This window comes from Struthio camelus, chromosome 28 (assembly GCF_040807025.1).
Source record: "Struthio camelus isolate bStrCam1 chromosome 28, bStrCam1.hap1, whole genome shotgun sequence".
Lineage (NCBI taxonomy): Eukaryota > Metazoa > Chordata > Aves > Struthioniformes > Struthionidae > Struthio > Struthio camelus.
In genome coordinates, this window is record NC_090969.1 from 1,799,953 (window position 1) to 1,813,194 (window position 13,242).

Sequence of the window (13,242 nt, forward strand, 5' to 3'; positions counted from 1 at the left end):
TGGCAGGTGCAGTCCTCACAGTGGGGGTCTGAGCTCCAGCGGTAGCAGCAGCTCTGGAAGGAGGGGGTCGTCCTCTGGAGGTGGAGGAGGAAGCTCAAGTGGTGGTGTTTCTGGCTTTGGAGGAGGAGGAGGCTACGGGTCTGAGAGTGGAGGCTATGGGTCTGTTGGAGGAGGAAGCTCTGGTGTTGGGGGCTCCAGCTCTGGCAGTGGAGGATCCACCTCTGGAGGGGGAGGCTATGGGTCTGTTGGAGGAGGAAGCTCTGGTGTTGGGGGCTCCAGCTCTGGCAGTGGAGGATCCACCTCTGGAGGGGGAGGCTTTGGGTCTGTTGGAGGAGGAAGCTCTGGTGTTGGGGGCTCCAGCTCTGGCAGTGGAGGATCCACCTCTGGAGGGGGAGGCTATGGGTCTGTTGGAGGAGGAAGCTTTGGAGGAGGAGGAGGGGGATATGGGTCTGGAAGTGGCAGGTGCAGTCCTTACAGTGGGGGTCTGAGCTCCAGCGGTAGCAGCAGCTCTGGAAGGAGGGGGTCGTCCTCTGGAGGTGGAGGAGGAAGCTCAAGTGGTGGTGTTTCTGGCTTTGGAGGAGGAGGAGGCTACGGGTCTGAGAGTGGAGGCTATGGGTCTGTTGGAGGAGGAAGCTCTGGTGGTGGGGGCTCCAGCTCTGGCAGTGGAGGATCCCCCTCTGGAGGGGGAGGCTATGGGTCTGTTGGAGGAGGAAGCTCTGGTGGTGGGGGCTCCACCTCTGGCAGTGGAGGATCCACCTCTGGAGGGGGAGGCTTTGGGTCTGTTGGAGGAGGAAGCTCTGGTGGTGGGGGCTCCAGCTCTGGCAGTGGAGGATCCACCTCTGGAGGGGGAGGCTATGGGTCTGTTGGAGGAGGAAGCTCTGGTGTTGGGGGCTCCAGCTCTGGCAGTGGAGGATCCACCTCTGGAGGGGGAGGCTATGGGTCTGTTGGAGGAGGAAGCTCTGGTGTTGGGGGCTCCAGCTCTGGCAGTGGAGGATCCACCTCTGGGGGGGGAGGCTTTGGGTCTGTTGGAGGAGGAAGCTCTGGTGTTGGGGGCTCCAGCTCTGGCAGTGGAGGATCCACCTCTGGAGGGGGAGGCTATGGGTCTGTTGGAGGAGGAAATTTTGGAGGAGGAGGAGGGGGATATGGGTCTGGAAGTGGCAGGTGCAGTCCTTACAGTGGGGGTCTGAGCTCCAGCATTAGCAGCAGCTCTGGAAGGAGGGGGTCGTCCTCTGGAGGTGGAGGAGGAAGCTCAAGTGGTGGTGTTTCTGGCTTTGGAGGAGGAGGAGGCTACGGGTCTGAGAGTAGAGGCTATGGGTCTGGTGGGGGCTCCAGCTCTGGCAGTGGAGGATCTGTCTGTGGAGGGGGAGGACATTATGGGTCTGTTAGAGGCCGAGAAAGCTCCAGTGGTGGAAGGTCCGTCTTTGGAAGGGGAAGATATGGCTCTGGAGGAGGAGGGTATGGCTTTGGCTGTGGGTCTTGCTCCGGTGGGGAGCCGAACGCATAGGCAGAGTAAAGAGGTGTGGGTTTGAAGGTTCTTTCTCTGGAGATGGTGCTGGAGGGTGGAGCTTCAAATGGAGACACTTTCTAGAAGTTGGGTTACTGGTCTGGTGGGGACAGTGCTTCAGCGTCATGTGGTTCTTGCAGTCATGCTTTCCACAAATAATATGTGCGTGCAAAAGTCTGCTGCCATTGGGATGGAAGGATGAAGTTCTCCTTGCGGATGCAATGGTGGCTTTCCTTTCCTCCACTGAGTCATTGCTAGACCAGATGGGTTGTATATAGTCCCAAGCTCTGTTCTCTACACTGCCATCTCCTGAATTCTCCTACCAGTATGCCATGGGTACATCTTTTTTTGGCCTATACTTTTTCTTGAAAATACTGTGACTGTAGGTATTGCTCCTTTAGGTATTTTCTGAAATGCTTTGAGCACTCCAGCTCAGGCTTTGTGGGTCCTTTTTCTTTGACAACTAAAAGCTTGAAACCCTGCCTGTGGTGTGTGTGTATTGGTCTATGTAAGGGTGCAACTCTGAAATGTGCATGAGGTATTTGAAACAACTCTGTAATATGTAATCTAGTTATGGAAACATGGAAGAAGGTGTTTACAAATGAACAGCTGTGGCTGGGGGACCGTAGGCTCATCTGATGTGGAAAGAAAAGTTTCAGAGTGGAAGTCCCGTTGGCCTAAGCTAGCCAACTAACCAGGACAGATGGCTACCTCTCACTTCCTTCATTTTCTCCTGAAGTCACAGAATGGTTGAGGGACCTCTGGAGATCATCTAGTCCAAACCCCCTCCTCAAACAGGGTTGCCTAGAGCGTGTTGACCAGGATTGTGTCCAGATAGCTTTTGAATATCTCTAAGGATGGAGAGCCCACAACCTTTTTGGGCAATTTGTTCCAGCGTTCAGTCACTGTCACGTAAAAGCAGTTTTTCCTCATGTTGAGATGGAACTTCCTGTGTTTCAGTTTGTGCCTGTTGTCTCTCATCCTATCATTGGGCACCACTGAGAAGAGTCTGGCCCTATCCTCTTGATGCTCTCCCTTCAGATACTTATACACACTGATAAGATTCCCCCCTCAGTTTTCTCTTTTTCAGGCTGAACAGTCTCAGCTCCCTCAGCCTTTCCTCATATGAGAGATGCTCCAGTCCCTTATTAATCTTAGTAGCCCTTTGCTGGACTCACTCCAGTAGCTCCATGTCACTAATTAAGCAATCGGGGCACAGTTCAAATCACTGACATGAATTTTGCTAGCATTGCCTTTTGATGACTAAGACAGGAAGAGAGTGTCTATGAACAGCGTTGTCTCCTTATCTCATTTCTAGTCCAGTTCTCCTCCTAGGCTTCCGAACCACATTTGGATGGGTCCATCTTACCCCCAGGTCAGCCTTGTTTGGCCAATATCTTATTCAATGGTTGCTTCTATGATGAAGAAGCTATAAGTTTTCTAAATGCTCGTGGGACCTACTCTAAATTCAATAAAAGGTTCTGATGAAGAATAGAGCAACTGAGATTCCTGGGAAAGTTTGTTCAAGAAGTTCAGTGCAACTGTCATCTTAATTTAGCAGCACTCCAGTTATCTAACTGGAGTGTCAAAGTCCATGTCAGGAATATTTCATGTCTCTCCCCCAGTCAGAGGCAAGTTAGGAGCTTCTAAATTACTTTTCAGAGAAACACTACTGTGAAGAATCTTGCAGGTGGCAGCGTGGGATGGGAGCCAGTGGGCAGCTCCTCACTGGGTAATGAGATGCTCAGCTTGGTGGGAAATCCATTATGGGAAGCCATTTGCGCATGACCACAGAACCACAAAAACAGTTAGAGAAGGTTCGTAGGGAGCCACAAAGGGCTACATGAAACCTTTGGTCTGGAAGAAACTAGGGCTACCCTTCACGTGGGGAGTTCTACACACTCTATTTCAGGCAAAACTGAGTTATTGTCGCTCTCATGAAATGTAGAAAGTCCTACACATGCTCTGACCCAATTAGCTGTTGTAGGGTTGTGTTAATGAAATCTAGAGATGATAGCTAACCCTGCTGAGATAAGCTGGGGTTTTCATCTGCACTGTCTCACATCTCACAGGTTCAGCGTGTGGGTGGTGTGAGCCTACCTGTGCTTGCAAAATGCCATGCAGATCTACCCTACAAGAGCTGAGATAGACAGTTTATTCACTTTATTAATGCTTGCTACTACATAATGCATTGAAACAATTCAACTCTTCAGAATCCAAGTGATAAGCTACATCATCAAAATGATATTTTCATCTAAGATAGTAGATAAGGCTTCTCAGTCAAGACGAAGCTCTTCCCCACTCCCTCCCTCCTGCTTCCTCCCTCCCCCCAGCTACTGCCAAGAAAACTGGAATCGTGGAAGGTAATTCTGATTTTTTTTGAAATGCATATTACTAAATATTGCAGGGCTTTAGTTTTGCTATTAAATTAATTATGTAGACAGGATGCCTAGAGCTTTGCAGCTATAATCAGTGCAATTAAAAGAAACAAAGAATTAATCTGACCAGTGTGGTCAGGTCTGTGGGTTCTTTACTGATCTGTTTTGCATGGTGGAAAGAAGGAAGGGAGGAAGGTAGAGTCAGTGGAGAGAGATCGGCACTTCTGGAGGCAATTCAATAGACCTGATTTGTGCAGGTACTTTAGTATGGGATGAATCACCTTCAAGAGATCAGACAAACCATCTATTTCAGTTGACTATAAGAGTAGCCTGGGAGACCAACTTAGAAAAATGATTGCTAACCCTGAACTCCTAATAAGAGGAGCTTGATCACCGTTTCCACTAAATCATTCTTAAGTACTGTTTACACCCTGGTAGCCTTAAGTGCAGGGGCTAATTTTGTAACTGAATGGTTTGGAAGGGTATATCAAAACCTCTTTTGCTCGTCAGCTAAGCTATGATGATATCTCCAGTTTCTGGGGATGAGTGCTCTGGTGCCTCCTTCCACATAAAATTACCCCCGTTTAAGTAGGAGTGAAAAATCTGGCCCAGGATTCCAGACATCTAAAAATACAATATTTTTTAAAATGCTTAATAGCTTCTGTTTCTTTCCTTCAGCGAGTATGTGGTCCAGCTGCTGTTAATATCTGTAAGGAGCTTGTGTATTCAATTCATTTTGTCAGGAGCAAGACCAAGTTTCATTTCTTTGGACAATATGGATTAGAGCTGGAAAGAGGCTGGAAAGTGGCTCAAAGAGATGCAATGTCTATGTATATAAGGACATATCCACTGTTGATTTCTCATTGTCTCAACAATAAGTTGCATGTGTCACTTATATATTGCCCATGCATTTTTTTTTTTTAATGAGAGGCACCACAAGATAGACTAAAGCTGTTCCCAGAGACTTTTTGATTTTTGAGGTTTGGGTGCTGAGCTGAAGTCATGAGGAGAAGATCGTAAGATGAGACCTTCAGATTACTGTCATGAGTGTCTTGAGGCAGGTAGTATCAGTCAGCACAATACTATAAACATGCTCATCACGTAACACTGCAACAAGGTGTCTACTGACACCCAGTGCCAAGGCATGGCTTGAACCTCCAAGGGTACCGACATGAAGAGCAAGATTTCAGTTAGGAGGGAAGGAAACGAAGGTAACAAAGAAGATGTCAGCAAGTCAGTTGTCATTAAAGCTGTTGGGAAGTCCATATGTCAATGTTGTCCTTCTGCCAAAAGATGCATTACAGGGTGCACATGCATTTTATGAAACATCTCAGGCTCATGGTCAGCTTTAGGGCACAAATTCATAGGAAACCTCAACTTCTTGCAGGTGGACTGATGGCCTCATTGTTCCCACACTGTCTTGGCTTCTAAATAAATATTGCCCTCTACACGTGTGAGCCACCTCTTGCTAGCCATATCCTGAGATGTTCCCGAGTGTTGGACAAGGTGTGAACAGATACCACCAAGAACCCATCAGGACAGGGATGCTCAAGATGCATTAGATACCACCACCTAGTGGGAGAAAAAAAAAGGTATACCGCAGAGGTGTAGAGCTGGCGGAGTGTGGGGCTTCAGCACACTTTATGGCGCAAAGATACCCAGAAGAAAAAGTTCCCCCCCTCATTTGCTTTGGCAAAAAGATTCGAAATTAGTCATAGCCACATTGTATGGGCCTCCTATCTTTACTCCTGGGCCTCTTTCCAAAATTCCTGGTGATTAAGGGGAAAAAAAGCTAATGAGCTGTGATTACCTTGGGAGCTATTCGCCTTTCTACTCTCCATGTGCCCACATACACATACAACCTCCCCTCTCCTGAAAGGGTGACACAACAAACGTAATTGCTCAAACACAAAAACACCGAGTCTCTTTAACTGAATGGAAGCAGATGGAGAAGATCTGGTGTATTATAATCCTAAAGAGACTCTGCACAAGCTCTCCTTGTACTGCTGACAGTGGGGCTGGGCAGTGTCCTGTGAGATCCTCCTTGCTCGAAAGCTGCAGGAATACTATTGACATCATGAATCCCCATCTCCAGGGCCATTCAAGTGGCAGGGGGATTCAGTAGGAGATGAAGGAGAGACAAACTGGAAAAACAAAATGAGAACGGCCTCAGAACAGCTCCAGGTGAAGTGCCCTCCTCCTAGCCTCCAATCCTGCTCTTCCAGCTGGGATTGCCATGGGCTCTGCTGGTATTTAAGCAGGCAAGTTAGACACCCAGGGCTTCAATCATTCCTACTCTTCTGTGTGTAGGTGTAATTGATAGTGCTGTCAAGAACCTGCAATTAAGCTAGTTGTCTTTCCAGCTGCTTCATACCATCAATTATCTCTCTTGCTAGGCTATGGGCAAGATGTTCCAGGGCAGAATATTTGCAAATAATGAGGTACAAGAAAACATTTGGCATCAGCCACTAGCAGGGTTTATGGTAAGCAGATTTGCTTTTCATCAAGCCTCTTGCGAAAGATAGTGAAACAGCCCCCAAATGATCCCAGGGAGCAAAAAAGTCCCTGTGAAACTCATGAAAGAAATGAGCAAGTGAGATATTACCCTTTTCTCGGGAATTTGAAACCTTTATGTGTTTTAATTGCCAAGAACACTGACCAAGTTTTGAGCCAGCTGAAAAGTTAATGAGAAGGATGGCATAAGAGCTGGGGAAAACCATTTCTTTCAAATCTGAAACGAAACCCTTCACGTTTCTGTTTTGAAAGGGAGTCTGGAAAGGAGCCACAAGGACAGAGCTGCAATCTTGGCTCCACCTCTAAAGTATTGTGAGGTTCTTAGCAAGTATATTAAACTTAGCCTCTTCTTTCCCATCTGCCAAGCAAGCCTAATAAATCTTTTTTATTTGCCTTAAGGCATCCCAAGAGTTTTAATTACAAGCTCAAATATAAAGGATAGAAACAGAATAGCCATATAGCAGCTGGAGTAATAATGCATGTACTTTTGCGTTATACTGGTGGCTGGTGCATTCATTGTCTGCCCACCAAGGCCAAGCCAACTGCTGTTTCCAGCTAAAGACTAACAAGCATCCAGTTAACATCGTTGTGGCCGAGGTTCCTTTTTTTTCTAGGATAGTTTTTTTTTTCTAGGATAGTTATTGTCTTCTTCACGTGGTGTGTCCTACACAATCAGGGCCAAAAATTTAATGAGAAGGTATAGCTACACTAACTTATGCTTCTAAAAGTTGGGCCTCTAACTCTGAGCTGGTCATTTTTAGATTTTCTTCGTAGTCAATGAAGAAGAGAAACGCTCTCAGGAGAGCAAATCCTCCCGTTCTGAAGGAGACATCTAATAAAAGTGAGATGTGCCTGTCCATCAGCTCAGACCTAACATCTGAAGTTAGGAGAACTGAATCCTGCCCAGTCAGTCATGGTATTTAACTGAGGATGATGTATAGAGGGCTATTTTTAAATAAAGTATTTTGCACTCTTGTATCACAACAGAGAAAACTGCATTTCCAGTCCACGCTATGGTTCCCAGCTTCCAAGCATCAGGCTGCTTCTTGATGCGGCTCTTGTGGATCTGTACTGTCTTTGCTCTTCTGTGAAAAGCAGAATTTTGGAAACTCCCAAGAGAGTGGCTATGAAGAGAACAGATAATGCAAAATTCACTTCTAATTTGCTGTTCACCAGAACATTCCTCTACAGTCTGTCCTTGACAGAATGGGAGACACTCTTAAGGCCATTTCCTAAACTGTAATTAATGGGAGGGAAGAGAACAAATTAAAATAATAATAAAAAAAACCCTCATGAAACCCGGCCCGTGCTGTCCTCCAAGCTGAGTTTGCAAGCAATGCGATTTAAAAAGAATAAAATTCCATAGGATTTCACAAATGTTCCGTGTTACACATTGTTTTGCATATTGAAATCCATGAATTGCTTCCAGGCAAGGCAACCCCATGAAAACCCCAAATTATTCTTCTGCATCAACCAAGCCCAGCTTCTGAGATGTATATAAAGGAGACGCTCAGGGGTGTCAAAGCAGAGGGTCCCCCTTTTGAGTTGCATGCTCTGTTCTCTTCCAGCAGTCTGGTTTTCCTGTTCCTCTCCTCCTCCTAGTATAGCAATATGAGCCAGCAGCTGTCAGCTGGAAGGTCTCTTTGTGGACAAAAGTGCTTCTCATCATCTTCTGATGTGAGCAACATGAGCCGCTGCAGAACCAGTGTTTTCCCCTCAGCTGCACCATTTAGGAGAGGATATGGAGTCTGGAACTATAGTGGCCGAAGCCTCCAAAATGTGGATGGATGTAAACAGATTTCCTCTGGCAGAAGACTCCCACAGGGAGTATATGGAGGATGGGGATGCAGGGATGTCCATTTCAGCAATGAAGGTGGGAGTCAGGGGAGCATGGTATGTCTCCATGGCAGGAGCTGCAAAAGTGAAGGTCTTCACAGGGTGCACATCAGTGAGAACCTGCTGCAGCCTCTTTATGTGAAGATTGATCCTGAAATCCAGCACATCCAAATGCAGGAGAGAGAGCAGATGAACAGCCTCAATAACCAGTTTGCCTGTTTCATTGACAAGGTGAGATCTGAGAGGAGACACAAAGAAATGATCAGGTTTGAGTAGGAAGGAAACCTTCCTTTTGTGCTCAGGTCTTTGATTCCTCTCCTTCCGCCATCACTTTACATGAGACTGATGCTGGTTTTAGCATGCATGGCTCCAGTGTTGTGAGCTGTGTGGCAGCTCTCCTAGCTGACAGTGCAGGTCTAACTGATAAGGTTATTTTATTCTGGTTATTTGTGTGCTTGGATAAGCTGCATCTGTATTTACTTTTAATAGTGGAAGGGAGCTTCTACTATGCTTCTGCAGTGTAGCACTCACTCAGTGCAGCTAGGCCTTGTAAAGCTGCATTGTCTTCTATTGACAAATGGTGATTTCCACTATCTGAGCATCCAGCTGATATGCAGATGTATTTAAAAAGTCCACGGTCTCTGTAGCTGCTGCAAAGGCTGTGCTGCCTAAGACCACCCTGAGGAAGAGGAAAGCAGCAGGTCCTGTTTGTTCTAGGATTCGTGGATTATGAAGATCACAGTACCTCCCTTTTGTCCTTATCCCCTTCATAATGAGCCCCTAGAGCATTGAGTCAAAAGGGAAGATGCCTAATTCTTTCCCCATTCATCTGGTCCCTGTACGATGCACTTAAGCACATATCTGAAGAGGGTGGTTTTGCTTTCTGATTGCAGGTACAGCGCCTGGAGCAGCAGAACAGAGTGCTGGTCACTAAATGGGACCTCCTCCAAAAGCAGGTCATGCCATCCCAGAAGAACCTCAAGCTTGTCTTTGACAGCTTCATTTGTAGCCTGTGAAAGCAGCTGGACTCTCTGCTGCATGAGAGGGGGCAGATGGAGCCTGAGCAGAATGACATGGAGAAGCTGGTTGAAGAGTTTAAATGCAAGTAAGTGGGCAGACACCATCCAGAGGGAGGTGAGCACAGGCAGCCTTGGTAACTGAACTTTTATTTTTGCCTTTATCGATAGCTTTCTCTCTAACAAAAAGCTACGTTCTAAAAGCACCATGATCCCTAAAAACCTGAACAAATAAGGCCTCCAGTTGCAGAGTGACCTACCAACCAGTCTCTTTTCTTCCCTGATAGATATGAGCAGGAAGTGACCAGACATACAACTGCCAAGAATGAGTTCATGCTACTGAAGAAGGTAAGGAATTTGGATGAATGGAAGGATTGGATTTAGAGATCCAAGGAGTTTTCTCTCATCTGTTCCTTCCATAAGAATCAGGTCTAGAGAATATTAAAAGTCATTAGACAAATAAGTATTCAGAAGAAATGTGTAACATAATATTGCCGGAGAGTATCGAGCCTCTGTCACTTAGCATTATATTTTATTCTAAAATGACAGCTTATTATTCCTAACACCCAAATCATTATATTTTTAAGTAAGAGTCCAGCAATATTGTATCTGCTGGTGGGACCCCTCAGCTATTTTTGTCCAGGGGATATCTGACCTTCCAAATCACATTTTCTAAATGAAACATCTTACTCAAAAAACACAATGACACTGCCTTAGGTCTCCACATAGCCATCATTTTGACTTCTTTTAGGATGTGAACTGTGTCTATGTGACCAAGGCAGAGCTGGAAGCAAAACTGGAAACGCTAAAGCAGGAGATGGAGTTCCTTAACTGTGTGTCTGCTCAGGTATGGATACTCCTATTCTGTTCTTGCATAACAGTTACCATTCCTACCAGCCACTCCTTGGCTATATTGATTTACACCTGATTAAACCAATCCATCAGGCTCTCTCTTGGCCCAGGCAATGGGCCTCAAGCTGCAAGTCTAGTCACAGCTCATGGGTTGTGGCTCTGAAAAAACTCTCAGGAGTACTGCTACTTCCACTGGGGTGTGAGATGAGAAATCCAGGGAGGGAAGATTGACAGCTTACTGCTACTTCACATGGCTTCTAGGAAATTGCTGAGCTGGAGAGAAGTCTCCGTGACACTTCTGTCATTGTGAAAATGGACAACAGTCGAAGCCTGGATACGGAGGGCATCCTCAGGAGCATTGAGTGCTGGTATGAGGATATAGCTCAGAAAAGCAAGGCAGAGCTGGTTGCATTGTACAGAAATAGGGTAAGTTGTAGCACCCAGCAGCCTATCGTAACTCTATCACTGTCAAAAAAAATAGCACAAAGACAGCACAAAGGCTCCTATGTAACATACATTACCAGTATTAATTGACAGCTCTCTCTTTTCTTACCATCAGTATCAAGAGCTTGAGGAGGCAAAGGGGAGACATTACAATGAACTAAAGTCCCACCAGCAAGAGATTGAAGAGCTAAGTTTTGTGATCTGGAGATGGCAGCGTGACCTTGAAAATATGAAGAAGCAGGTACGATGGGTCATATTTACTCACTGGATCTCCTGAATGTGAGATCCCAAGTCACATTTTCTAGATTTCTCAGGCAGTCCTTTTGTCTTTAATGTAGATCATTGCCTCAGACTGCTTCCACTGCTCTAGCTAAGACCTTAACAGTGCTGAGCAAGGAAGGAGGATTTTCTGATGGACTATTTTTGGCTGGATCATTTTGATTATTGCAAAGAACTAATTGCACCAAACTACATTGAATTAGCTATAGCAACTCAGACAATTGCTCCAACAAGAATTCTAGCAAGAGAAGGCTGTGTCTAGGCTGACACAGGCTCAAAGCATTCAGTAGGTAAGGTAGAGTTATGACTCACCAGTAATTCAGCACCCATAGTAAGTGGTATAATTTTCAGATGATCTGATTCATTATACATTTTATAATGGGAAATAATGGAAAATCTTAATTAATAGCTCCAATTAGAACAAAGTATTGGTATCCTTGAAACAAGCTTAGCATAGTCTCACAGTACACAGATGTGCACAGCCTTCCCGTAATATTTCAGAAGTGATGTTTGATTTTAGAAACATTTGGCTTTCCTAAAAATGACATCAATACTTCCAAATTTGTGACTCTCCAAGGGAGAAAAAAATTGCTCTTCTAAAGGTGAATCTGGAAAGAGAGAAAGGGAGAGAACATAAGGACTTCTGTGTCTCCTGGGACAGGTGTCCTCTCTGCAAACGTCAGTTTATGATACTGAGCAGCGCAGGGACTGTGCCCTGAAAGATGCCCAGGAGAAACATACTGAGCTGCAGAACGCCCTCCAGAAGGCCAAAGATAAGCTGGCCTGCATGCTGCGGGATTACCAGGAGCTCCTGAATGTCAAGCTGGCCCTGGATATGGAGATTGCAACATATAAGACTTTGCTGGAGAGTGAAGAGAACAGGTGGGCACCATTACAACCATGTGTGGGCAGTGTCCAGTCTTTGGGACTTTTCAGCAGAGACAGGAAGGATGGAAAATACTAGAAATGCTAGTTAAGTGATGCATAACCATATGATTTTTCTTCCCCTTTAGGAAAGGCATTGGGAGTCCTATGAATGTGTGTAAGTAATCCCAAGTTTTTCTTTATTTTCTTATATTAAAAAAGCTAGCTCTTGTTTGCAAGGGGAGGAGGAAGACCATATTCCCCGCCATGTGAATTGTTCCCTGAATGATTCAGTTTGTGTTTTCCCATTACAGTGATCACCACCCCTTGTAACACCTTCTCTGGCCTGGGATGTGGATCTGGCCTTGCTGACAGACAGTCCAGAAGATACTGGTCTTTCTGTGGTGCTGGTAGAGCATCCCTTCCTGGAGAGGTCAGTGCCTGCCACAGAGGATTCACCTCTAGAAGCATAGCCAGCCCTGTTGGCAGGTGGTATATCCATGGAGCTCCCAGCTGTGGCTACATCTCCACGAGCGGAGGGTTTAGCTCCAGAAGCGGGGGCCATTCGTACCACAGCTCAGCCCCACAGGGTACTGGTAAACACTGTGGTAGGACTGAAGAGATGAATGGAGAGAGCCGCAGAGCTGTGGAGAGCTCGGGAAACTCAGCTCACCCACGAGGGGTGTGAAGGCCAGGGATGAGGATTTCAACTGGGCCTCTGTGCCCCAAGAAAAGCTGGATCTGAAGTTCAGCTCTAATAGTCAAGACAGTTAGAATATAACCCCGGTCTATTTTTAGTGATAAAAACATCTTCAACACCACTTTCCACTGGAGGAAGAGGCATACTAGGTAGAAGAACACTGTAGCATCAGGAAGCCACATGAGAGAAGTACCACCAGCATCACTTCCCAAAAAAGGACACTTAAAACATATTCCTCTTGATTTATGCTGTTCCTTTAAAGGCTGTGATTGTCTTGGGGCATCTATCATATTATCAGTCAATTCCTGCTTCCCACTGGCTTTATCGTCCTTTTTTTCTGATGAAATTTTTGCTAGCTGTGAAACAAGTTGTGATATTTAGTTCAATATCCTTTCCCTAGACTGCTCTGGGAAGTGTTCCTGGAAATGAGCTCTTTAGGACTCTCCATTTTATCAATCGGAAGTAACATGAGGCAAATCAGTAGAGCTGTACCAATGAGACAGTGGGGTCACAAAGAGCAGGGGCAAGGCTCTAGTAATGATGTTCTTTGTTAGCTGTCTCGGACCAGTTTGGTCATCCACATGTTGGCAGGCATGCTATAAAGGAACCCCCCCCCAAAAAGCCACATTTCACCTTCCGTAGCCAGCAACGAGTAATTATGTTCCTTGTATTCCATTAACTTCCTTGCTTAGTGTCCTGACACTTATTTAGTGTCCTGAAGTCTATGCTTTGACATGGGCATAAATTAGAGTTCCATTACTCGTATCTTGATGGCTCAAAAGCTCTAAACTTTTTTTGCTCTACTTCCCATAAAGTGCATGGAGTATGAAAGTGTTCCTACTTGGTTTTTACTCT

At 45.7% G+C, this 13,242-nt stretch overlaps 1 protein-coding gene across 1 annotated transcript; it reads left to right on the top strand.

Annotated features, from left to right (window-relative positions):
• Positions 1 to 1,310: 1,310 nt before the first annotated feature.
• On the top strand, positions 1,311 to 11,873 carry LOC138062524 (keratin, type II cytoskeletal 7-like). Its single transcript, XM_068921122.1, is given in 9 exon segments — positions 1,311 to 1,484; positions 7,999 to 8,463; positions 9,126 to 9,337; positions 9,536 to 9,596; positions 10,000 to 10,095; positions 10,362 to 10,526; positions 10,660 to 10,785; positions 11,485 to 11,705; positions 11,837 to 11,873. Coding segments are annotated over 9 exon segments (1,557 nt in total).
• Positions 11,874 to 13,242: the final 1,369 nt, after the last annotated feature.